The 27,780-nt window shown below is 39.8% G+C and overlaps 1 protein-coding gene across 30 annotated transcripts in view; it reads left to right on the top strand.

Moving 5' to 3' along the window:
- Positions 1-27,780, top strand: part of SCAPER (S-phase cyclin A associated protein in the ER) — a 407,833-nt gene that overhangs the window by 310,917 nt on the left and 69,136 nt on the right. For all 30 annotated transcript variants that reach the window (XM_081549564.1, XM_081549573.1, XM_081549582.1 and 27 more), the window contains one exon: positions 18,756-18,988. In XM_081549564.1, coding sequence (XP_081405690.1) covers positions 18,756-18,988 — 233 coding nt within the window. The remainder of the gene's footprint in view (positions 1-18,755; positions 18,989-27,780) is intronic.

Genomic DNA, 27,780 nt, shown 5'->3' on the forward strand with positions numbered 1-27,780 from the left:
AGCACCATCTGGGAAGCCCCACATACCAGCAATGTCACTCCTTGCGTTTTACCCAAGAAAAATGAAAACATTTCTTCACAAAAACAGCTTGTACAAGAATGACATTAGCAGCTTTATTCATAAATAACTAAAATCCTTAAACAACACACATATCCACCAACAGGTGATAATGATAAACATATTGTGGTATATCCATACAATGGAATAATATCTAGCAATAAAAAGGAATGGACTGATGATACACTGAACAGCATGAATGAATTATTCAGAAAAAAAAGCCAGATTCAAAAGTCTACCTACTGTATGATTCCACTTATTTGAAGTTGTAGAAAATACAGAATAATCCATGACACACAAAATAGATCAGTAGTTGCCTGGAATGCTGAAGGTGTTGAAGGACATTGACTCCAAAGGAGCACAGGGAACTTTGGGGGCTGTTGAAAATGTTCTCTATCGTGATGATCTTCCACAGGTACATACATCTGTGAAAACTTACTGAAAGATACACTTAAAATATTAAAGTTTATAGTAAAATTTGTTTTTTAAATGTGCTTTTGAAGATGTAGCTAAATGCTATCAGCTGATGAATCTAGGTAAAGAGTATAGTTCATTGTTTAATATTCTTTGGCTTTTCTAACAGCCTGACATGTTTCAAAATAAGAATTTGTTTCTTTGTTTGTGCCTTTGTTTCCATACAGAAGGGTCTTTGGCTTTTGGCACTGTAAGCTGAGGGAAATCTAACTTTTTGCCCTAGATTTAGAAGGGGAGAAGTACTGTTTAAGAGGCAGCAGTGTAAAGACACCGATTACATTACTGAAGGGTGAAAAGGCTAGGGGGCTAAGGACTACACCATCTTTATATGCTTTTATATCCATTTTCTCTTTTTTTTGTTGATGTGAATAACATGGAATGGCTATTGATTTTCTCTCCTTCTGTTTTAAGCATACGTAATTTATTCCATTTACTTGTGTGCCTTCTTTAGGCAAAAATATGTTATACTAGTCATCACAGGAAATCAGAGACAGTATGGTGTGGAGCTTGCTTTCAAGAAATCATAGTCGTAATGCGCAAGTCAACAAGCTAGGACTTATAGGCCAAACCATCACATGTTTGTAAATAAAGTTTTATTGAAATACAGCCACACTCATTTGTTGCATATGACTGTTTTCTCCCCACAATGGTAGAGCTGAGTAGTTTTGATGGATACGGTATGACTGCAAAGCATAAAATATTTGCTCTCTAGTCCTTTATAGAAAAAGTTTGCCATCCTCCAGTCTTGTAAAATGAGACACGAATGCCAAAGCAAAGAGTGCCGTAAGCAGAGCAAAGAACTGGATGTTCTGAGGCTTCAGAGGAAGGAGAGACTCCTTCCTAAGAGGAAAGTTGGAGAAGGCCTCACTGAGGAAGTGTTGTTGGAAGCTGAGCCTAAGTAGGACTTAGGCTAGTGGGAACAGAGCAGGAGGCTTGGAAGGGACACTTGAATAGGCTCTTGAAAATCACCAGGTATAGAGAAAACAATGTCCAATTCAGCATCCTTAGACCTGCTTGTCAACAAATCATAAAATATCAAGAACTATAAAGATCTTTAAGGATTCTCTCATACAGCCAGCCCTTTCAAGTTGCAGGTGAGGGAACAGACTTTAAAAGGTTAATTAACTCATGCAAGGTCACATACAAAGTTAGTGGAGGGAGCTCTCCTAGTACCCATTGCTTTTGCCTCCACACTTTGTGTTGGGCACACTGAGGCACTTTGACAAACACTGACTGATTTGAACTGAATTGCCTTCCTGGAGGAAGTCTCATCTAAGGTATGGGCATGCAGGTCAGACTATCTAGAAGACTTTTGTCAAATCACACTTACTGTCCCTTCCGTTGAGGTTTACTGTGTGCAGTGAGAAATTTCAGCAGGGATTTCTTTCCTAAATGAATGCTGTGAAAGAGGAAGACCAAAACCTTTTTTTAATTGTGCATTTCACATATGGTTTGATAGATGTTTGATAGGTATTTTTAGAAAAACAAATGACATAATTCTGAAAACTACCTGTTTTCGCCTATAATTAACTTGGGAATATGTGGCTTCTTTGTTGGACCAGATTACCCATCCTGAGACTGGTACTTATGTATTTTTCTCTGTTTCATCCCTGCATGTGTTTTTGACCAAGTTGCCAAATGTTAAACTATCATTTGTAAAATGCCAGCATCATCAGCTTTATTGTATTACTATCGTTGTTTAGTCGCTAAGTCATGTCTGACTCTTTGTGACCCTGTGGACTGTAGCCCTGCAGGCTTCTCGGTCCATGGGATTCTCCAGGCAAGGGACATGCCCTCCTCCAGAGGATCTTCCCAACCCAGGGATTGAACCCGTGTCTCCTGCATTGGCAGGTGGATTCTTTACCTCTGAGCCACCAGGGAAGCCCTCCTGAAATTTAGCATGCCAAAAACTGGACCTGTCCTCCCGCCTTTATCATCCTGCTAAATAACACTACCATCTGTGCCCAAAACCTAGGGAATGTTTTAAAACCATACTTCCCCTTTACTCCTCTTCCTCCCCATTCACCAAATATGCAATTAATCAGGTTATTCTTTAGCCCCCATCATCTCTCATTTGTAGCAATATGGTAGCCTTCTTCCCTGCCTTCAGTTTTAATCTCTACCATAACGCCACATTATGACAAGAGTCCTGAGTCTAAAATGAATCCTTCTTTGGCTCACCCATCACCTTCAAGATTACCAAAGTCCTTAATGAAGCATTCCAGGCAAGTGACCCTACAGTCTCATTTCCTGCTGCTCTGACTATACCCAGCAACCTGCAGCTCCCTGAGTGTCTGCACTCTTCCAGGCCTTCTTCCACGCTGTATTCTTTTGTGTATTCTACTGCCCCCACCACCACCACCTCACCAAACTCTTTTCACTAAGCTCTTCTCTTCAGTGAGACTCAGCTCAGGAGTTACCTCCTTCTCATGGTGTTCCTTGCGCCAGTCCTCATGGAGATTACTTCTGGGGTTGTACTTACTGCATGGAATTCTAATTATTCTTTACTTAACTATGAGCTTTTGAAAGCAAGGCTGTCTTTATTTTCACCCATTGAGCTTATCATAGAGTTCTAGGACGTAGTATTGGGAAAATATTTGATAAATGAATGAAAGAAAGTATCGTAAGCTCTTATCCTTTAGAGAATTATGTCATTTCAAATATAGTTGAAATGTGAATGACAAACATTTCCATTTTCGCATGAATTTGTCTGCTTCATGAGCTACATACAACTATTTCTATAACCAAAGGGATTCCTCCAGAACTTAATCTCCTTCCTATAAAGTAGGTAACACGGCTCAGTGATTATCTGTAACATCTCTCTCCTCACATCTTTTATTTAAACCTATCTAAAGAGATTAACCCAAAACTCAGCTACCATTTCTATATGTGCAAAATGTAAAAATACCTGTGGGAAAATAGTCTATACATGTATTTCCCTAAAGTTCTACCTTTAAAACTTTCATTAAGAGGTGCTTTGCACCTTTTGCAGAATATGAAACATTGTCTTTTGGGTAGCTGCTATAATGGGAGACAGTGTTTAAATGATTCATTAGCATCGGATGAAGCCTGAATTTTCATTTATCTAATTGTGGTCACTTGTCAGAGTACTCTGAAAAGTGGTAATAAAAATTTCCTCACACTTGTTTAGTGCTTTCTAATTTTCAAACACTTTCACATGTCATCTTAATTAATCCTCACTACAGTATTGTAAAGTAGTTTAAGGCCAGGCTTAGCAATGAGACTGCCTGGATTGAAATCTTGACTCCACCGTAATACTCTCTCTCTAAACCCTAGCTCTCTTGTCTGAAAACAGGAGTAGCAATGCTGCTGTGTGGGGATACCATCTGGGTTAAGTGAGATGAACTGAGTGAAGCCATTAAGCATTGGTATCTCAGGCTGTTAACTGCTCATGTTAACTGCTATTATGCTCCGTACTGCCTCTTTCACTACTTCTGTTACCACTGTAAGAAAAATCCCTGCATAGTGACAGTGCAACTTCACTTTCACTTTTCACTTTCATGCATTGGAGAAGGAAATGGCAGCCCACTCCAGTGTTCTTGCCTGGAGAATCCCAGGGATGGGGGAGCCTGGTGGGCTACCATCTATGGGGTCGCACAAAGTCGGACACGACTGAAGTGACTTAGCAGCAGCAACGATAGTGGATATTACCCTCTGGAAGAATCAGAGGCCTTAAGAAGGGGTTAAGGACTCAGGCTGTGCCCTTCTACCATGGTGGTTTCAGAGAAGGCTGAGTGGAAAACTGGGATTTTAATCATCACACTCAGATAACTGACCAATAATGCTACTTTGCAGGCAATGATGGATGGCTTTGCTTGCTTGTTGGCAAGCAGCACCCCATAGAGAAAACTTGACATGGCTGTTTGGTAAAGTATAAGTCTGCATTTGGTAGAGGAAAGGAGACTTAGGGATTTAAATATATGATATACAGAAATGTAAGTCATTTGAAAGTCAAATTTTAAAAAGTTGAGAACTAAAGTATTGGAAGTAAGACACAGATTTCCTACATATATTTCATATCTTAGACTAACAACCGTAAAAAATAAACAACTCTGAAGTAAATATTTCAGCTTATATACTAGCTGCATAATACCAATTATTACCACATATAGTGTTTTGATTATGTGCCAGTATGTGGGTATACAAACACCCAATTTGTATACCCATGTGTGTGCAAATTGGGTATTTGTTTTCACATCCCAATAGTTAGCAGTAGTTAGCCCCTCTCTTCCCACCAGGGAGCTTCCCAGGTGCCTCGGTGGTAAAGAATCCACCTGCCAAGCAGGAGACGCAGGTTCAATGCCTGGGTCAAAAAGATCTCATGGAGAAGGAAATGGCAGCACACTCTAGTATGCTTGCCTGGGAAATCCCATGGACAGAGAAGTCTGGTAGGCTACAATCCATGGGGTCACAAAGAGTTGGACATGACTTAGAGGCCACACAGCCTCCCACCAGGGTCAGTACAGACCATGCTGAGAGCTTGAATTTTCACCTCACCCAGAAATAGTGAGACTCCCTCTTTCTCTGTCTCACCAGAGTGGGATCAGAAAGGGCCAAATAGGATGCCAAGACTTACCACCTTCCTCTAGTAACAAGTCCCACCACCCTTACACCTTCCAGTGGTAACCCTCCTGTGGAGGCCATATGGGGAGCAGTAACATTTACCTCTCCCTCCCCAAACCAGCAAGCCATTGGGGTATCAGTGGAGAACTAAGTGAGGAGCCTGAACTCCTGTTCTCACCCAACAATCATGGGCCATCATTCTCCGCCGAGGGTGTCAATGAAGGGCCACCAGGGAACCTGCACTTCTGTCCCCTCCTGACAGTAACAGGGTGGTACCCTCGACCCCATACCAACACAGGCTCAGAAAAAGCCATTAAAATGCACAATTTAAATAAGATCCGAATCTTAAAATGTAATACCCAAGACATCAAAGATACATAATTTAAAAAATTAGTCATCCAACCAAGAGCCAGAAGAATATATACCTGAAATGAGAAGAGACAGCTCCAGTGTGGACAGTGACTGCAGCCACAAAATTAAAAGACACTTGCTGCTTCAAAGGAAAGCTATGAAAAAACCTAGATAGCATATTAAAAAGCAGACATCACTCTGCTGACAAACGTTCATATAGTCAAAGCTATGGTTTTTCCAGGAGTCATGTGTGGATGTGAGAGTTGGATCATAAAGAAGGCTGAGCACCGAAGAAATGATGCTTTCGAACTATGGTGCTGGAGAAGACTCTTGAGAGTCCCTTGGACTGCAAAGAGATCAAACCAGTGAATCCTAAAGGAAATCAACCTTGAATATTCATTGAAAGGACTGATGCTGAAACTGAAGCTCCAATACTTTGGCCACTTGATGTGAAGAGCCAACTCATTGGAAAAGACCCTGATGCTGGGAAAGATTAAAGGCAAAAAGAGAAGGAGATGGCAGAGGATGAGATAGTTAGATAGCGTCACCAACTCAATGGACGTGAATTTGAGCAAACTCCAAGAGACAGTTAAGGACAGCGAAGCCTGGCATGTTGCAGTCCATGGGGTCACAAAGAGTCAGACATAACTTAGTGACTAAGCAACAACAAGAGTTATAAAATGTTATCATTGGAGGAAACTGGGACATGTATATTGAACTACTCTATACTTTCATTTTCAGTTTCCAATTAATCTGTAATTATTTTATATTAAAGAGTTAAAAAAGCTCATGCCAATTCACCCGGCCATATTTCTTTGAGCTTCATAGGCCAACATTCTTTCAACATCTTGCCTTGCTGCTCCGTGCTGCCTTACAAATCATCATAGGACCTAGTTAAATATGCAGGTATGTATAAACCCAACATTCCGTTTATGATGCACATTTATTCTCCTCATTGTACCTCTTACTCTTTTTACTCCTGATACTTCATCACAGCAAGTGAAATACTCTTTTCTGTTCTGTTTGACTTTTATTTAGGCTGTGTTGGTCTCTTGCCATTTACTAGGCTATATTCCAGAAAGTCCTTTAAATGTCCACTAGAAATTAAATGACTTCAAAATACTTAATTCTTATGATTTAGAAATCCCACTTCTGGGTATGTATCCAGATACTAAAATAAGTATCTCTAGGAGATGCCTGCACTCTCATGTTCACTGCAGCACCATTCATAATAGCTAAATTGAAAAAAGTACCAAACTTAAGGGAACCAACAGAAGTGGTGCTGAGGAGGAGTTTTACAGCTGTAAAGGCTTGTATTAAAACACAAGAAATATCTCAAATCAGCAACATACTTTATAACTTAAAGAAACAGAAAAAGAACAACAAACTAAACTCAAAGAGAAGAAAAAAGCTAAATAAAGACTGGAAAGACAACCCAGAAAATAATGAAGCCAAAAGTTGATTTTTTTCGAAAAGATGGACAGTTAATAAACCTTTAGTTATGTGGACAAATTTTTTTTAAGGAGAAGTAGAAGACTGAAATTACCAAAATCAGAAGTGAAAGTGAGGCCATTACTGCCAATTCTATGGAAATGAAAAGGATTGTAAGAAAGTACAGTGAACAGTTGCACACCAAAAACTTGGATAACCTAGATGAAATGGACAAATTCCTAGAAGCACAAAATCTACCAAGACTAAATCATGGAGAAATAGAAAATGTGAATAACCTATAACTAAGGAGATGGAATCTGCAATTTAAACTCTTACAACAAAGAAAAGCCCTGTACCTGATGGCTTCACTGGCAAATTCTAGCAAACATTTAAAGAACTACTATCTGTACTTCTCAAACTTTAAAAAAAAAAAAATGAAGAAAAGGGAACATTTCCTAACTTATTCTTATGAGGTCAGCATACCTTGATTTGAAAGCCAGTCAGGACACTACAAAAGAATAAAACTACAGACCAGTATCCCTTGTGAACATTGATGTAAAAATCCTCAAGAAAATACTACCAAACCAAATTCAGCAGCATATTAAGGGGATTATACACCACTACCAAGTGCAGTTTATTCCTGGAACTCAAGCTTGGTTCAGCATACAAAATTGAGTCAGTGTATTACACCACATTAACAGAATGAAGGAACAAAATACACATGATAATCTCAGTTGCTACAGAAAAGCATTTGACAAAATACAGCACCATTTTGTGTCAAAAAAAAAAAACACTGTATAAACTAGAAACTGAAGGAAAGTGTCTTCGCATAATAAAATTCATATATGAAAATCTATAGCAAACAATATACTCAGTGGTGAAAGACTAAAAGCTTTTCCCCTAAGATCAAGAACAGGCAGTGTCCATACTCAACATAGTACTGAAGTTCTAGCCAGAGGAGTTAGGCAAGAAACAGAAATAAAAGTCATGCCAACTGAAAAGGAAGAAATGATCATTGTTTTTTCCTGACATGATCTGATATGTAGAAAATCTTCAAGATTCCACACAAAAGAAAAAACTGTTAGAACTAGTAAATGAATTCAGCAAAGTGGCAGGATACAGAGTCAACAAGCAAATTTAACTGGAAAGCTACAGTAATCCAATAGTGTGCATGTGTGTGCGTTTTCAGTCACGTCCAACTCTTGCCAGCCCATGGACTATATCTCTCCAGGCACCTCTGTCCATGGGATTTTCCAGCCAAGAATACTGGAGTGTGTTGCCATTTTCTTCTCCAGGGGATCTTCCTAACTCTAGGATCAAACCTGCATCTCCTATATCTCCTGCATTGTCAGGCAGATTCTAAGACAAAATGAACCAAGGAACTAAATATAAGAGCTAAAATAATAAAGCCTGTGGAAAAACATAGGGCAAGGGTTTCATGATGTTGGATTTGGCAGTGATTTCTTGTATATGACACAAAAGGCACAGTAACAAAAGAAAATAGACATACTGGACTGAATGATTTTTTTTTAATTTGTGCATCAAAAGACACTATGAATATAGTAAAAAGGCAGCCTTCAGACTAGGAGGAAATATTTGCAAATCATTTATCTGATAAGGGATTAATATCTAGAATATGTAGGAAACTCCTACAACTCAGTAACAACAGCAGCAAAATATAGCCCAATTAAAATATTGTTGGAAGACTTGGACATTTCTCCAGAGAAGATATGTGAATGACCAATAAGCACATGAAAAGATACTCAACATCATTAATCATTAGGGAAATGAAATACTACCTCACATTCATTCATAAGGATGCCCATTGGCAAAAAGATTAAAAAAACAAATGGTTTGGTGAGGATATGGAGAAATTGGAACCCTTGTGCACTGCTGGTGGGAATGTAAAATGGTTACAACCATTGTAGAAAATGGTGCTATCTTTAAAGTTGTCTAAAGGAACTAATTCCTGAAAAAACTAAAAATAAAATTACCATATGGCCCAGTAATTTCACTTCTGAGTATATACCAAGTAGATTTGCAATCAGAATCTTATAAAGGTATTTATACACCCATGTTCATAGCAGCATTTTTCACAGTAGATAAAATGTGGGAACAAACTGGAATGCTCATCAATGAATGAGTGGATAAATAAAGTTGTGGTATATCCATACAGGGAAGTGTTATTCAGCCTTCAAAAGTTTAGAAGGAAATTCTGCCGTGCACTTCAGCATGCATGAACTCTGAGGATATTATGCTAAGTGAAAGAAGCCAGTCACACAAAGACAAAATACTATGTGATTCCACTTATATGAGGTACTTAGCATAGTCAAAATTATAAAGAACATTGAATGTTGGTCCGCAGAGGCCCTGGGAAGGAAAGAATGGAGAGTTATTATTTCGTGGGTATAGAGTTTCAGTTTTACAAGATGAAAAGATTTAAGGGGAGGGATGATGTTGATCGTTGCCTAGCAGTGTGAATGTATTTACCACCACTGAACTGTGCACTTAAACATGGTGAAGAGGGTAAATTTTATGTGTATTTTGCCACAACTTTTTAAAAGACGTAAAAATGGGTTAAAAGAGTAGATGCTTCCTGATAATTGTCTCATATACTTTAGAATATCACCTTCTAAGGTGATATTAGGCTATATATAGGCCTATATATTAGGCCTATATATATATATATATAGGCTATATCACCTAGCCCAGGCTCTGAAATCAGACTACCTGGATACAAATTCTAACTCCATAATTAGCTAACTTCTAATTTTGAACCAATTTCTTCGCTTCTCTAAAACTCAATTTTCTCACCTAAAATATGGGGATAAACAATAGTACCATTTTCAAAGAATTTTGTAGTCTTTTAAAAATACTTGTTAAGTACATATATGAGGAAGTGAACGTTAGTTACAAGAGGTAGAACAGTGTATGAAGCACATTTGTCCCAATCTTCACAGAGCTTCTGTTTTACCAGGTATGGGAAGTAGTCTTCATGTGATTGATTACATGATTACTGTTGTGACACACGCTGGAAGAATGTGTACAAGGTACTACTAGGAAAGCATAAATGGGAACTGACCAGCTTAGGAGGGTCAAGAAAGGCCTCCCAGAAGAAGTGACATTTATATTAAAATCCTGAAGCTTTAGTTTTTGCCTGTTAGCTAGGCAAAAAGGGAGGTGAAAGGATAATCTAGGCAGAGAGAATAGCTCCTGAGAGAGCCCTAAGGTGGAAAAGAGCTTACGGAATTCAAGGAACCAAAGGAAGGCCATTGAGGCTAGATCCTCGTGAGCAAGAAGTGAAGGGAATCAATTTGGGCAAATGAGGTAGATTAAGGCCAGAGCTGGACTTTGTAGGTTCAGTTAAGTTTCTGATTTTAGTCATAAATGTACACTCTGGAAGGATGTCAGATACGATCAGAAATGGATTTTTGGGGAACAAATATGAATGCAGAGAAACCAATTAGATTATCAGAGTAGTCTTTAAGAAATATTATGGTGACTTGGACTAGTATAAGTATGGCCATCAAAATGGAGTCAAGAAATAGTCAGGATGTAGAATTGGGGTGTGTGTATCTGCTCAGTTACTTCAGTCCTGACTGACTCTTCGCGACACTATGGACTGTAGCCTGCCAGACACTTCTGTCCATGGTATTCTCCAGGCAAGAGTACTGGAATGGGTTGCCATGCCCTCCTCTAGAGGATCTTCCCAACCCAGGGATTGAACCCGCATCTCTTGCATCGTCTGCATCACAGGCAGATTCTTTACCACTGAGCCACTGGGGAAGCCCTTAGAATTGGTAGGTTTTAGTAATGGATATGTAGAATAAGAGGGGCTTCCCAGGTGGCACTAGTGATAAAGAACCCTCCTACCAATGTAGGAGACATGAGTTGCAGGTTTGATCCGTGGGTCTGTAAGATCCCCTGGAGGAGGGCATGGAAACCCACTATTCGTATTCCACGTAGATGGCTTTATTTGAATAATTTCATGATCATAAATTAGACCTACAGAATCATAGACTCTGAGAATAAAAAGAGGCCTTAGAGATTAACCACTCCATCCTCCTACTAGGAAAGATACAGTGATGTTGGGATAAATCACTACACATGAAATCAGGCATTCTGAATTTGAAAAGCTGTGTTATCATTTATTGACTTCACAAGCTTGTTCAAGTTGTTTTACCTTTCTGAGCTTCTGTTTTCTCACTTGCACAATAAGGATAATAATAGATATATTTGAGGGTTGCTGTGAACATTAAATAAATTAAAGTACCTCTCATCATCTTACTTCCAACAGACTCAGCAAATTTTAAAGCCAAATGCCCTTATTTTATGCATAAAGATTGGAGACACACAGGTCATGTTGGTAACAATGGCTAAGGTAGAATAAGACCCTAGCCTCCTAGCTCTCAACACAGTAATCTCAACACATCAGTACTGCTTTGTAAATGCTTCTAGAACTTACTCATTCTTTCATTCCACAAACATTTATTTTTATTATTATTTTTTGTTTCCTAGGCTTTGTTTTTTTATATTTTTTAAATTTATTTATTTTAATTGGAGGCTAATTACTTTACAATATTTTCATTCCACAGACATTTAAAAGCACAAGGTAGATAGTAGGCACCTTAACTGCAGAGACAAATACCTTACAGTCCAGTAGAAAAGACAGATTGTTATTGTTGTTAGTTACTAAGTTGTGTCCGACTCTTTGCAACCCATGGACTGTAGCCCGCCAGGCTCCTCTGTCCATGGGATTTCCCAGGCAAAAATACTGGAGCGGGTTGCCATTTTCTTCTCTAGGGGATCAAACCCAGGTCTCCTGCATTAGCAGGTGAATTCTTCAGCGCTAAGTCACCAGGAAAGCCCAGAAAAGATAGATAAGAGACATTTAAAATGCACTGCTGTCAGTGCTGCAGTAAAGCAGAATGTGCACAGGGTATTTGGAGACTGCAGTGAGGCACATGACTTATGTTGGCAGGAAATAGAAGACATACCCCGTAGAGTGCAGCAACTGAAGCAGGAGTAAGAGGTGAAGAAGTAGAAGACTCATGGAGAAGGGGGTAGTGGGCAAATTCCTTTCTGCCTTCTACTCTCTTTACAGATTCATCCAGGGTGACTGCATACTGTACACTTTTGTCTTTTAAGTGCTGGTTTTATTTTTAACTTGTGAATAAGTTACAATAATATCTTTTTAATTGAAAATCAGTGTCTAAGTGCATTCAACAAGATATTTTTCTGACACCTTCTACATAGCCAGCAGGCTTCCCAAGTGACTCAGTGGGTAAACAATCTGCCTGCCAATGCAGGAGATGCAGGTTCAACCCCTGGATAGAGAAGATCCTCTGGAGAAGGAAATGGCAACCCATTCCAGTATTCTTGCCTGGGAAATCCCATGGACAGAGGAGCCTGGTAGGCTATAGTCCATAGGGTCACAAAGAGTCAGACATAGCTAAGCAACTAAGCACACATACACATAACCAGTGTTGTTTTAGGCGCCAGGAACAGAAAGTGAGGTCGCTCAGTCCTGTCCGACTCTGTGACCCCATGGACTGTATGTAGCCTGCCAGGCTCCTCCATCCGTAGAATTTTCCAGGCAAGAGTACTGGAGTGGGTTGCCATGCCCTCCTCCAGGGGATCTTCCTGACCCAGGGATCAAACCCGAGTCTCCCACATTACAAGCAGACGCTTTACCATCTGAGCCACCAGAGAAGCCCAGGAAGTTGCTCTAGGCACCAAGAACAGAGCAGTGAACAAAACAAAATCTCGCCCTCGTGGAGCTTGTATTCTAGCTTGGGGAGAGAGGAAATATCAATACATAAAGTTTAGAAGGTAACCATTGCAGTGGGAGAAAAATAAAGTTTGAGTAAATAGGAAGGGGAATTGGGTTTGGGGGAGAAGGCTGTAACTTTTAAAGAGGTAGTCTGGGACGCTTTTGGATAAGGTGGCATTTGAATAGAGAACTAGCGAAGAGGGGGAATGAGTCATGAGGATACCTGGTAGAAGAGGATTCAGGCAGAAGAGATAACAGAGCAAGAGCCAGCAGAGGGTAGAACATGAGTTTAGAAAGATGACTGAAGGAGCAGATCAGGAAGGAGCTCTTTGGCCATTATGCATTTTTGGACTTTAACTTTGCAGAAGATAAGAAGTCAGGGATTCTTCTGAGCAGAAGTATGATATGATTCAACATTAATAACAAAGAAATTTCCAACCATCAAGACCACTAAGGCACGCACTATAGAGTTTGCTAAAATTATTTTATGTAAGATTTTGACTGCATAAAATATATAAACAGTCTGAAAGGCATAAATGTATTAAAAATACAAATGTATTTGGGATAAAATACAACATCCTCTAATACTGTCTTAATATTGTTTGTGGAATTTAAAAAAAAATAATGTTGAAAAACTATTAGCCATTCCTATGTAATTTCTTTTCATGCTTTCAAGCCAAGTAAATCATCAGGTAAATATCTTTCATGACTTCTATTTTTATAACATGAGCATAGATGTTTTATAAAATATCAGTGGTGCAGAGACTGTTGTATGTCTGAAGACAGTTTAGCTAAGGAAGTAAAATGGTGCCAACAATGTAGAAACCTGTGTCTGATGCTGGAGCCCTTCCACACTTTTTTGCCTTTTTTTTTTCTTATACTCTGACTTGGTAGGAGCTTTTTAAACAATCTCCTGTTGGTTCTTAGTGAGTTTAATTCATATTCCAACCATTGTGAACACACTGTACAACTTAAAAATACTTAAACCCAACTTCACAATACTGAAAATTAGTTGGATAGTTTTACCATTGATTACCAAGTTAATTTTGTCTCTCATGGAATCAAATTACAGGATAGATTTATACTACTAATAAAAGCATCTTTCTGGGTTGCAAAAAAGAATGTAGGAAGTTTTTGAAATGTGGTAGGAGGTATTGGGGGAAAAAAAGAACATGAGCTCGTCTTTTAAAAGTGATAGTGACTTTTAATTTAATTTTTCTAAACCACTTTGCTTCAGGGCTTGGCCCTATAGATATTGGGTTTCTCCTTGGAGCAGGTTTTGAGGACAGTACTTATTCCAGCCCTGATGATTTCTTTCTTTTCAGGAAAGTCTCATTCTCCCCTGGACCATGATTTCCTTAAATATAAAATGAAAAAACCTGATTCTAAGTTTCTTTCTAAATCTAAAACTATATGGAGTATCTGCAGATTTTGAGAGGGCCAAATATTTTTTGAGAGGAAGGAGAAATTTAATAAGCGTATGTACATGAAATCAACTTACAGTTTGCTGCTACTGTGCGAGTAAGGTAATGACCACACCAGTGTATCCTAAAGAAATATACTAAAGGAAATACCTTGCATCCATTGAAGAGAAACTGTGGCTTTCAGATTTGTACCTCAGAAGTGACAGATTGAGAGGAGCCAAGAGCTACATAGCTCTGATTTTTCCCAGGCCAAGCCTGGCACATACTGGCAGGTGGTAAAGTCACATGCAGGGCTGCATGCTGGGAAGGTAACCTTCCCCTGCCCTCCACAGACCACCCACCCCAGGATGGAATGTGTTCCAGACTCAGGTAAACCAGGTGTGCAATAAATAGTGGGCAGGGGGAGGGGAGGATGTTGCTAGAACACCGTTCCTAAAGGACAGGCCCCTGAACTTGCAGTGTGGTCTTGGCCCAGCAGAGTGTTAGAAGGAAGTTCAAACTCAAGTGTTAATGTGTAAGCATATATCAGAACTCTAGATATGCATTTCATCTACTAAGTGTCCCAGAAGAGCAGGCCGCTAATGAGTTACTTTACCTCTGGCAAGTAACGGTGATACCCAGCGAGACAAAAGACAGCAGTACAGAGTACTGCTCTGAATAGAATCTCCTTTACAGTGCAGATACCTTCTCCTTAAAGTTTCTCTTTATCAAGTCTCATTCTTGAAGACTAGAAAGAACCTTTTGTCTAACTGAAGATAAGCCCTTTCATACCTTAATTAGGGCAGTTTTGAAATTCTTTCTTAGATGAAACATCAGTTTCCTGTTAAAACATTGCAGTAAAATGATTTTAAACCAGCAGAAGAAAAATCTATATAGAAGGATGGGGAAAGCTTCTGTGACCATTTGAGTAAAATGATGTCCTGATGAGACAAAGTCTTCACCAAAGGTTACAAGCAAAAGAAAACTATTCTCAACAGTGAAAGGATCAATGTTAAATGAGGAAATTAGAGAGAAAAACAGATTTGGGGGGGAAATCTGATGAGGTGAGGGGCTTAGACTGTTGGAAAATAAGAAATCAGGGTGAGAAAAATAGAACACTGTTCAGTACAATAAGGGCCTTTGGACTCAGATCCCTGGTCCCCAGGGTTCACCATGATGAGCCTAACAAGGGAGACTTGGCTCCTAACAAGGAGGAGAGCTCCTTGGCTCCTGCAGGCCACAAGGATTCTTCATATAATTGGCAGATTGTTAGAGAGGTTTTTCCATTTCTGTTTACTTTATAAGAAACTGGTAAAATGTGTTTCTAAAATTAAGCAGAAATCCCCAATGGAATAGAAAAATCAAAAGTTGTCAGCTGTGGACAAAGAATATAAAAATAGTGTAAACATATATCTGATTTACTTGACCTTGGTTGAGCTTATTTTAGGGGACTGATGAAGAAGTGACATTTGGTCCCTGCACTACATTTATGGTTTCTGAATAAGAGGCCTAGTATATTTCATTCATAATTATTCCAACAATCTTTAAATAAAATATTTTCATGCTCTTTGGTCATGAGTAAAGTTCTTATTAATTAAGAACTTTTAATGGAAAAGACATCAGAAAGGCAGTGTTTGACCCATGATCAGTTTTTACCTCCTTCCACTAAAGACAGTTTCTGCAGAATTCTCGGAAAAAGAGATGGCCAGTGGGAAGTTGGTGTGGGGTGAGAGAAAGGACGTGGCTTTAGAGTCTAACAAACTCAGGTTCCAATCCCAGCTCTCTAACTATAGCTGTGAAACTTGCATGTGTTGACTGCTGTCTCTGACCTTTGAGATGTTAATCTGCAAAAATTAAATGTGATGGTATAAGGAAAATGCTTAAGTACTTGGCATAGAAGAAAACCCTAAAAAATGTTAGTTTTCATCATTTTTTCTCTGCACCTCCCCCCCCAAATAAGTTGTGACTCATAATTTAGCCTTTTTTTGAATACCTTAAGGTTGTCATTTTGAGCATAAACAGTTATACTGTTTTATAGTAAATAATAATTTCAGTGCAAAAAAATGAGTCCAATAAAAGCAATGAGTCTCAGATTGCAGAGCCTTTAGTGTTCTTATGTCTGTTTTTTATCTTGTGCTTCAAGAATTAGTGTCATGTTTTGCTTCCCTGATAGCTCAGTTGGTAAAGAATCTGCCTGCAATGCAGGAGACCCCGGTTCAATTCCTGGGTCAGGAAGATCCATTGGAGAAGGGATAGGCTACCCATATCCAGTATTCTTGGGCTTCCCTTATGGCTCAGCTGGTGAAGAATCCGCCTGCAATGCAGGAGAGCTGGGTTCTATCCCTGGGTTGGGAAGATCCCATGGAGAAGGGAAAGGCTACCCACTCCAGTATTTTGGCATGGAGAATTGCATGGACTGTATAGTCCACGGAGTTGCAGAGTCAGACACGACTGAGTGGCTTTCACTTTCACTTTGCTACCTCTAAAATGGCCACCACTTCTCTTTCTTTTTTTTTTTTCTTTTTTTTCTCCTTTTTTTTCCTTTTTTTCTTTTTTTTTCTTTTTTTTTTCTTTTTCTTCTTTTTTTTTTCTTTTCTCTTTCATATTGTTCTTTCTGTTCTACTATAAACCAGTAAACCACAGCTTGCTACACTTATTTATAAAATCAGAGTCTACAGGATCTAAATGACCTTACAGTAAGCAGACAATCTCTGTTTCTTTGACCGTGGATATATGGATATTCAAATGTTAGATGAGCAGGTGATTAAATAAATGACATTAATTTTGGTATCTCAGAATTCTTTAATATCTTCATGATTCTCAACTATATTTTTAAAAGATCTGATTACTGGGTAAAAATGCTTCTAGAAAAGGGAAAGATTGCTAAGAGCACGTGTATAATGTTTTATTTGAAATATTTAGTATCAGTACAAATTTTTTGAAATGAAAGCAATATGAAAATTTGTGATATATGAAGAACCCTGACATTACCCAGAAATGTGTTTCTCGTATTCTTTCTGTGGTTTGTAAAAGAAAAGGAAAGTTGTGCCTTTATGGTAATTTGCTGAGTTGTAAATGTGAAGTATTTACCTAAAGTCATGTGACATGCTAGAGGAGGAACTGGAACTTGAACACAAAGCTATCTGATTCCACGTTTAAACTTTCTTGCTCCCCATCTCTGGCCTGTTGTCTCTGCCCCTTTCTTGGTAGCAAGGTCTTCAGGGGCCTCTGCTCCTTGGAAGAGTGAACCCTTAAGTAGCCAATATCACACGCCAAGGCAGAGTTCCCAACCTGATGATTACATATCTAGCCACTGTGCTTCCAGTCATCCTTCTCTGTGAGAGCTGCTGTTCATACCCAGTTGTATTTACTCCTGGTAATAGTAGGAATCATAGTAAGAGTAGCAGTTGCTACTTCTTTTTGGATGTAGCAGATGGCACTTCTGTGGGACTTACCTATGAGCCAGACATCATGCTAAGGCTTTACATGTGTTGATTCGTTGGATACTGTGATCATCTTCATTTAACAGTTGAGGAAACTGAGACAGAAAGGTTAACGAACATGTCTAAGATCATATAGCTGGGGCTGGAACCCAAGCCCAAGTTCTGACTCCTTGTCCAACTTTTAATATCCATATTACTTCCTGTAAACTATAAGTAAACAGCTCAATATGACCTTGTGTATTAGGAGAAAAACTATTATATTTTACCATTTTGTAATAAGAAATGCAAAATTTTTCCTCATAGAGGAATTTAGATAGATGTTTTAAAAATCTACTTTGACAAGAAACAGTGCTGTTTTGGGAAGGGGGACCCCTTCCAGGGCCCAAGAGTGGGCTCTTGTCTAACACTCAGAAATGAACTGTCCAAGGAGACACGTGCTGACAAAACAAGAGACTTTATTGGGAAGGGACACCCAGGTGGAGAGCAGTAGGGTAAGGGAGCCCAGGAAGACTACTCTGCCATGTGGCTCGCAGTCTCGGGTTTTATGGTGATGGGATTAGTCTCTAGGTTGTCTTTGGCCTGACTCAGAGTCCTTCCTGGTGACACATGCATTGTTCAGCCAAGATGGATCCCAGCAAGAAGGGTTCTGGGAGGTGGTTGGACACGTAGTGTCTCTTTTTGACCTTTCCTGAACTGTTCTGGTTAGTGCTGGCTTATTAATTCCATGCTCCTTACCAGGACCTCCTGTTGTAAAATAATTCACACATATGGTTACTTTGGTGCCTGACCAGGATGGGTGGTTTCAGTCATTGTGCTTCCTGTAACAGTGCTATCAATTAACCAGTTGGTTTGTTTTCTGAGTTTATACAACTTTTTAATACTTTATTCAGTTGAATAAGTAGTATTTATTGAGTGCTTATTATATGCTTAGGATGAGCTAAGCATTTTATGTTATTAGCTCATTTAGTCCTCACAAGAACCCTCTGTTATCGGTAATGTCATTATCCCTGTTTTATGAGAAAATTGAAAATTGGAAGTAGCAACCTGCTCAAGGACACCTAGCTACTAGGGGCAAAATTGAGATTTGAACTGACAGTCTGACTTTAGAACCAGTACTCAAACATTCAAATAGTACTTCTAGAATTTCAAAATTATTTATGATTCCAGAAATTTTCTGTATCATCTCTGTTCATTTTTGGTGGTTTTATTGAAATACAATACTGTATTTTTTCCATCTAGGTTTATGTTCCAGATGAAAATAATGCTATTTTGGGAAGAAATACAAATAAGCAAGTTTTCGAAGGCTTGACAACTGGACTTCTCAAAGTCAGTGCTGCGGTTTTTGGCTGCCTGATTGCCAGTCGACCAGACGGAAATAGCCAGCCAACTACACCAAAAATATCAACACAGGAAATGAAAAACAAACCCTCACAAGGTGATGCTTTTAACAGTCGAGTTCAGGACCTCATCAGGTAAATTTCTAGATTTCTTAAAACTTGTTTAAAAAAATTATTTTAAAATAAGTTTAAGTCTCAGGGCCCATGTGATGGCAATTGTTCTCATACCATCCACAAATTCCTGATAGAAAATATACCACATTTTGTAGAGAGAAAGAAAATCCTATTAATGAAAAGCAGTATAGTTAAAGCTCATCTGTCATTCTTGATATTTAATATTCAATATTAGAATAGGTAGTTTCCAAGCTTTTTGTAACTGTTTTTGCTGTCAACTCTTTCCAACTCAAAGAATTTTAAGAATTCCCCTCTCTCAGGTCAGCTCTGCTTATAAATTTGGTTCAGATTTTAAGTACTCATAATAGCTATCATTAATTGTAGCACCCATTATTAGTAATGTATTGTGTTGTTGTTTAGTTGCTAAGTTGTGTCTGACCCTTTACAACCCCATGGACTGCAGTATGGCAGGCTTCCTTGTCCTTCACTATATCCCAGAGTTTGCTCAAACTCATGTGCATTGAGTTGGTAACCTCGTTTTGTCAGAACTCTCCGCTATGACAAAGAACTCTTGACTCCTGGTGTGGAAAGGAAGACTCTTTTAGGGGCTTCCCAGGTGGCACTAGTATTAAAGAACCAGTCTGCCAGTGCTGTAGATGCCAGAGACAAGGGTTCAATCCCTGGGTTGGGAAGATTTCCTGGAGGAGGCATGGCAACCAACTCCAGTATTCTTGCCTGGAGAATCCCACGGACAAAGGAGCCTGGCAGGCTACAGTCCATAGGGTCATAAAAAGTCTGACATGACTGAAGCAACTTAGCACTCATGCAGAAAGTGTAGAAACTCTAGAGAACAATGATATCCTCTGGATCCTCTGTAGTTTTGCCCCAGGTGACACTAGTAGTAAAGAACCCACCTGCAATGCAGGAGACATAATGAGATGTGGGTTTCATCCCTGGGTTGGGAAGAGCCCCTGGAGAAGGTCCTGGCAGCACACTCCAGTATTCTTGCCTGGAGAATCCCATGGACAGAGGAGCCTGGCGGGCTACTGTCCATAGGATCACAAAGAATCGGACACGACTGAAGTGACTTAGCTTGCACACACTCCACTATGACCTGTCCGTCTTTGGTGCCCCTGCAAGGCATGGCTTATAGCTTTGTTGAGTTACGCGAGGCTGTGATCCATGAAGGGGAGTAAGTTATTGTAGTAGAGGCTTTGCAGCCCTGTAAATGTAGGATTTCTAATTGAGACTTTATTCAGTTCGGTTCATTTCAGTCGCTCAGTTGTGTCCGACTCTGTGACCCCATGGACTGCAGCATGCCAGGCCTCTCTGTCCATCACCAACTCCCGGCGTTTCCTCAAAATCATGTCCATTGAGTCAGTGATGCCATCCAGCCATCTCATCCTCTGCCATCCCATTCTCCTCCCGCCTTCAATCTTTCCCAGCATCAGGGTCTTTTCCAGTGAGTCAGCTCTTCACATCAGGTGGCCAAAGTATTGGAGTTTCAACTTCAGCATCAGTCCTTCCAATGAATATTCAGGACTGATTTCCTTTAGGATGGACTGGTTGGATCTCCTTGCAGTCCAAGGGACTCTCAAGAGTCTTCTTCAACACCACAGTTCAAAAGCATCAATTCTCTGGCGCTCAGCTTTCTTTATAGTCCAACTCTCACATCCATAAATGACTACTGGAAAAACCATAGCCTTGACTAGATGGACTTTTGTTGACAAAGTAATGTCTGCACTTTTTAATATGCTGTCTAGGTTGGTCATAACTTTTCTTCCAAGGAGCAAGTGTCTTTTAATTTCATGGCTGCAGTCACCATCTGCAGTGATTTTGGAGCCCCCCAAAAATAAAGTCTGTCACTGTTTCCACTGTTTCCCCATTTGTTTGCCATGAAGTGATGGGACCAGATGCCATGATCTTAGTTTTCTGAATGTTGAGCTTTAAGCCAACTTTTTCACTCTCCTCTTTCACTTTCATCAAGAGGCTCTTTAGTTCCTCTTCGCTTTCTGCCATAAGTGTGGTATCATCTGCATATCTGAGGTTATTGATATTTCTCCCAGCAATCTTGACTCCAGCTTGCGCTTCATCCAGCCCAGCATTTCTCATGATACACTCTGCATATAAGTTAAATAAGCAGGATGACAATATACAGCCTTGATGTACTCCTTTCCCTATTTGGAACCAGTCTGTTGTTCAGACTTTGTAGGTAAGGAAATTGCTCAGCGGGGTTAAGTGCTTTGCCCAAGGTTGTATAATGAATAAGTTTAAAATTTAAATAGGAGAATTGAAACTGGAACTCAGGTCTATCTGGACTTTCAATAGCATTTATTTTCCACTACACAAATGTGGCAATTTCTAACACCTGTTCAAGGTCAACCCTGCTTCCTTCCACAGTCACCTTTTCTCCAAGGAAATTTATTCCTCCTCTGACATTCAAATTCTTTTTCCCTGGTGAATCTGGAATCAGATAGGACATTTAATTTCCCAGCAGGATTCCATCTGGTGTTGATCAATTACCTGTCCCACCTAGCAGAAACTCCTCTGTGATCTGCACTGATCTCTGACTCCCAAAACCCATACAATTTGTTACTCTTTGAAGCTTATAGTAGGTTAATAGGAGAAAGAGAATGCCCTCTTCTGCATTCGCTTCTTTCTCAGTTCATAAATTTCCTCTGATCTCTTGTAGTGCTTTCTTGGAAACAGTTGTTTCATTCAGGATCTTTCTTACCCTTGATTACTTTGTTAACTTGTCCCTTGCAGCTGCCTGCCCCCTCTCCCCAAGCATATTTATTGCTCAGGAGTACTAGGCAGGCCCTTTGGGTCCACAAACCATTTATCATGCAGCACTTGACTTTGACCCTCCCTGGCCTTTCTCTCTGTTGCTTGATCTCATTCAATTTCCCCATGTCCTTTTGCTCTGTAGAACCTGGCCCTCCCTGCTGATAAATGCCGTTCAGTCCCAGCATCCTCCCTTGGGCTACTGTGTGATGCAGCAGCCCTGCATTCTTATCATCCAGACAACTCAGCTACATGCCTCAGCTACAATGAAGCAGAAGGCCCAGCCAAATGCTTCAGTGCAATTCCAGTGGGCCTTCCAGGAGAAAGGACCTACATTTTTACGCTTATTGTTACAGTTACCAGCTCCTTCATTAAAAAAAAAAAAAAGGTTAATGGAGGAGAAAAATAACAGTGATGATCTGCCAAACCAAGTAATTCATGTAACTTAGAAAGGATGATAGGCAATTACAGTGCTTCAGAGCAAAATGATGCCACTCTTTATCTGGCTTGAACCATTTTTGGTAAATATTATTTTCTTGTAGATAATGCATTGTTAGCTGGCTTGATGATCCCTGTGTGTAGGGCCACAAACTTTATCTCAGATCTTCCTAGTGAAGCAAACAGAACATGTGTAAATAGTTTCATGCTTTCTGACCTTCTCAAATATGAACTGACAAGAAATCTCACTCCACTCTCTGCTACAACCTGGACCTTTTTTGTCAGTTTATAAATCTATAGCATTGTAAAGTTGTGAGGGAAGAGTTCCAACACAGTTTTTAGCACTGCTCCCTTGCCTGTACCACTAAGGTAGAGCTGGAACAGGGTACATCACTCTGACGTATGTCCCTTTTCTCTCCTTTTCTGGCATGGAAGAGGCAAGGGGGTGTCTAACTGAGATGAGGTAATAACAGTATTTATTCTCCTTATTTTAGATGGTTCAGTCAAGTTTCTAGCCCTAAGGGATCCTGAGAAATATCTATCACCTCAAAATATGGCCACTTGTACTCACTTTATGCCAGACGCTTTACAAGGTCCTGGGATACAAAAACAAATTTTAAAAAAACCTTTAACAAAATATCCAAATAATATCTTTTGGCTATAAAACATTGGAATTTTTTTGTAAGATGCAAATATTGGCAGTTTCAAGTGTTTAGTATGGTTCTAGGAAAGCAGTATTGTGTATAGGATAGAAGCAGATTGCAATGTGAGAAAACACTGGTTTGAAATTTGCCCAGGAACTGCGTCAGTCCTGAAGCTCTGTAATTCAGTTTTTTCCTGGCTCTATTGAGATATGGGTGGACATATATAGCATTGTGTAAGTTTAAGATGTACAACATGATGATTTGTTACACATATATATAGGGCAAAATGATTACCACAGTAACTGTTAGTTAACACCTCCATCACCTTACATAATTACCTTTTGTGTGTATGTGTGTATATTGAAACATTTAAGCGCTACTGTTTAGCAACTTTCAAGTATGTAGTACAGTTATGTAGCTTTTAGTCACCATGCTGCATGTTGCATTCCTAGAACTTACTCATCTTATAAATGTGAGTTTGTACCCTTTAACCAACATCTCCCCATTTCCCCTACCCACCCCTGGCATTGGGCAGCAACCATTCCACTGTTTCTGAGAGTTCAGCTCTTTCAGGTTCTACACAGTATTTGCCCTTTAACTATATGACTTATTTCACTTAGCATAATGCCTTCAAAGGCAACCCATATTGTTATAAATTGCAGGATTTCCTTATTTTTTATGGCTTTATTTTGTATACATACACACAAACACACACCACTTTGCAGGTGTGCTCAGTTGTGTCCAACTCTATGGAATTTTCCAGGCAAAATTACTGGAATGGGTTGCCATTTCCTCCTCCAGGGGATCTTCCTCACCCAGGGATCAAACCAATGTCTCTTGCATCTCCTGTATTGGTAGGCGGATTCCTTGCCACTGAGCCATCTGTGTGTGTGTACTTAGTCGCTCAGTTGTGTCCAACTGTTTGCGACTTCATGGACTCTAGCCCGCCAGGCTCCTTTGTCCATACAGATTCTCCAGGCAAGAATACTGCAGTGGGTTGCCATGCCCTCCTCCAGGGGATCTTTCCAACCTAGGGATCGAACCCAGGTCTCCCATGTGGCAGGCAGATTCTTTATCATCTAAGCCAACAGGGAGGCCCATGAATACTGGAGTGGGTAGCCCCCAGGGTATATTCCTGCATTGCAGGCACATTCTTTACCAGCTGAGCTACCAGGGAAGCCCACCGAGCCACCTGGAAAGCCCTGTATGCCACTTTACCACATATCTTTATCCATTCATCTGTTGATGGACACTTAGCTACTCTGGATAATGCTGCAGTGAACATGAGAGTGCAAGTATCTCTTTAAGACAGTGATTAATTTCCTTCAGATATATACCCAGAAGTGGAATTGGTAGATCATATGGTGTTTCTGTTTGTAGTCTTTTGAGGAATGCCGTACTGTACTTTCCCACCAACAGTGTACAAAGTTTCACTTTTCTCTCTACATCCTGCCAATATTATTTCCTGGTTTTTAGGATTTCTTCTTTGTTTGTTTTTGATAATAACCATCCTAACAGGTATCTGGTAGTATGTCATTGTGATTTTGATTTGTATATCCCTGATGATTAGTGATGTTGAACATCTTTTCCTATATCTGCTGGCCATTTGTATCTGTTCTTTGGGAAAATGTCTATTCAGGTGCTTTGCCAATTTTTAATTGAATTATTTGTATTTTTACCATTGCACTGTAGGAGTTCCTACTACAATTTGGAAAACATAGAAGATCACAATACATTTTTTAATATACAAACATTGTCTTTAATCCCACCACCCAAGGATAATCACTGGTTTTAATTTTGGTTTTGGTGTACTTATATGTGGTTATTTTATGAAAACAAATTATAGTACTTATACATACTTTTTATGTCATACTTTTTTCATCATACTTTTTAATTTCTTTTTTTCCAAATCAACAGAAACTTGCAAATGAATTTCTACTGGCTTTCCAAGTATTTAATTATGTAGCAATGATTTGCTTCATAAGTGTGTGCTAAATCATTTCAGTCATGTCCAACTCTTTGTGACCCTATGGACTGTAGCCTCGCCCCTCTGTCCGTAAGAATTCTCCAGGCAAGAATACTAGAGTAGGTTGCCATGCCCTCCTCCAGGGGATCTTCCCAACCCAGGGATCAAACCTACACGTTTTATGTCTCCTGCATTGGCAGGCCAATTCTTTACCACTAACGCCACCTGGGAAGCCCAAGATGATTTGCTTTAGGTGACCTATTACTTAAATAGGTTTATTCTAGTATTTTACTATTATAGATAACACTGTAAAGAATATCTTTCCCTATAATTGATTATTGTTTTCTATTAAACTTTGAGAAGTCTAATTTGGGGCTTAATAAGCCCCAAATTAAGAAGAATGTGTATTAAGGATTTTGATCCAAATTGCCAAATGTCCTACATAGAGATTACATATGAGTGTGTCCTTGTACTTTCAGCCTGGACAGTGTTGAATAGCATCATTCTTTTGAGTCTTAACCAGCCTGAGAGGTGAAAATATTTCATTTCTTTATATTAGTAGTGATACTGCACATTTTAAAATGTTCATTGGCCATTTTAATAGGACTTCCTTGGTGGTTCAGACAGTCATTTGTGAGTTGCCTATTCATGTACTTTGCCCATTGTCCTATTGGAGGTATTGACTTTTTAGTTGTAAAAGCTCTTGGTACATAATAAAATCATTAGGTACCTGCATAGAGGAACAACCATATGAAGAGGTGGCAAGAAGACAGCCATCTGGAAGCCAAAAAGAGCAGCCTCAGAGGAATCCAACCCTGCTGGCACCTTAATCTTGGCTTTTTTGGCCTCCAGAACTTTTCTGAGATATGGGTGGAATATACTAAAGAACAGCCAACCATCTTGTACTATGAAATGGATTCCAGTGCTGTAGATGATACTCCTATTTGTCAGGATCAGTCTTGATTCCCTATGGTAAATTCTCCATTTACAAGGTCTTCATTCATTGCTTGTGAACTTACTGTGCCATCAAACAGATGGCCTCACTAGAAGGCCAGATAGTAACTATCCATAGACAAGAACCACTGTGAAAACTCAGAATGAAGAAAGTGGGTAAGCCTGAAGCATCTCCCGCTGGACCTCAGAGACCAAGAAGTACCACATTAGAAGGGTAAGAGGAGCGGCTACACACTGGCCACAAGACCACTCCCAGTAAGACTGAAGCATCCCGCTCTGGACTTCAGAGACCAAGAAGTAATTCACTAGAAGGCTAAGAGGAGCAGCTACACACTGTGCTCCCACAGGCTAGCATGGTGCTATATTCAGCCCCCCCCCCCCCAAGCCTGTGGTTTCTCCAGTACTAAGAAGGATCCCAAATGGACATCTAGCTCCCCCAGCATTGTGGGACACTTCCACTTTGGTCTCACCTAACAAAGATTACTGGGGGAATCTGCAGGGCTTGACCACTGGGGACCAAATAGAAAGGGGTGGACTGTGGTGCTTTAGCACTCAGATCTTGGTGGACTGTGCTCCTGTCTACCGTGGTTCCCAAGCAGAGATCCCAGGCAGCAGCTCTGCCCATATATGAAGTTGAGCTGTAGCCCCATCTGGTCAGGGAATTCAGTTGGCAGTTCTGCTGCTTAGGGTCCCCAGGCTGTACCAGCTATAGAGCTTGTTTTACCACACAACCTGGGCAGGAAAGCAGGTCATCATCCGTGCCCTCTTGCTCAGCATTGCCTTCATTTCTGACCATCCAGGAAGGTCAGCTATGGAACCTAGGCAGCTGCAAAGTCCAAACTACAGCACTGTTCAGGCAGGGAGTCAAGCCAGCAGCTGTGTCCAACTGTTGAGCTCAGCCTCTGACCCCACATAACCAGGAAGACTGAACAATAACCTTGGGAAACCTCAGAACCCAGCTATGGTCCCACTCAACAACAGAGCATAGCCTGCAGCCCCACCCTATAATGGAGCCCAGAAAAAATTCTTCTCAACCACAGAGACAGTTTCTAGACCCACCCATCTATGAGATACAACTGGAGACTGCTCCCAACCAGAGAGGCCAGCCAGCAATCTTGCTCAATATCAGAGCACAGCCAGCAGCCTGATCAAGAAGCCCAGCCTATGGCACAGCCTTTCAGAATATTGAAGAAAAAACTGCCAACCAAGAATGCTGTACTCAGCAATGCTGTCCTTCAGGAATGAAGGAGAAATAAAGACTTTTTCAAACAAAAAAGCAGAAGAAGTTCATCACCACTAGACCTCCCTTATAAGAAATACTATAGGGCATTATTCAGGTTTAAAGAAAAAGGTGATAATTAATAAGATAAAAACATATGGAAGTATAATACTCACTGGTAATGCTAACCATATAGTCAAAATCAGATCTCTGGTATTATAGTGGTGATACATAAAATTCACTTACAAGCTAGTTTGAAAGTTAAAAATCAAATGTAATAGATTTAACCATAACCACAGAAATTTGTTATTGAATGAACACTGTAAAAATATATAAACTGTAACATGAATAACCTGAAATATGAGGAAGGAGAAATAAAAGTACAGTTGACTTTTAAACAACACAGATCTGAAATGTGCATGTCCACTTATGTGTGAGGTATTTTTTTTAATAAATACTGTAGTACTACACAATCTGTAGTTGGTTGAGTCTGCAGGTGCAGAACCAAGAATATGGAGTGCCAATGATGGGACTTGAGCATCTGGTATTTTTCAGAGCATATGAATTTTGATATCCACAACAGGTCCTGGGACCAAACCCCCACAGATACTGAGGGACAACTGCATAAATTTTCTGTATGCTGTCAAACTTATCAACTTAAAACAACGTAATATGCACCACAACTTCCTTATCCATTCATCTGCCGATGGACATCTAGGTTGCTTCTATGTCCTAGCTATTGTAAACAGTGCTGCAGTGAACATTGGAGTACATGTGTCTCTTTCAAGGCAGCAAAAGAGACACAGAT

The sequence above is a fragment of the Giraffa tippelskirchi genome, chromosome 12 (genome assembly GCF_054371585.1).
Source record: "Giraffa tippelskirchi isolate mGirTip1 chromosome 12, T2T-mGirTip1v1.2.pri, whole genome shotgun sequence".
Classification (NCBI taxonomy): Eukaryota; Metazoa; Chordata; class Mammalia; order Artiodactyla; family Giraffidae; genus Giraffa; species Giraffa tippelskirchi.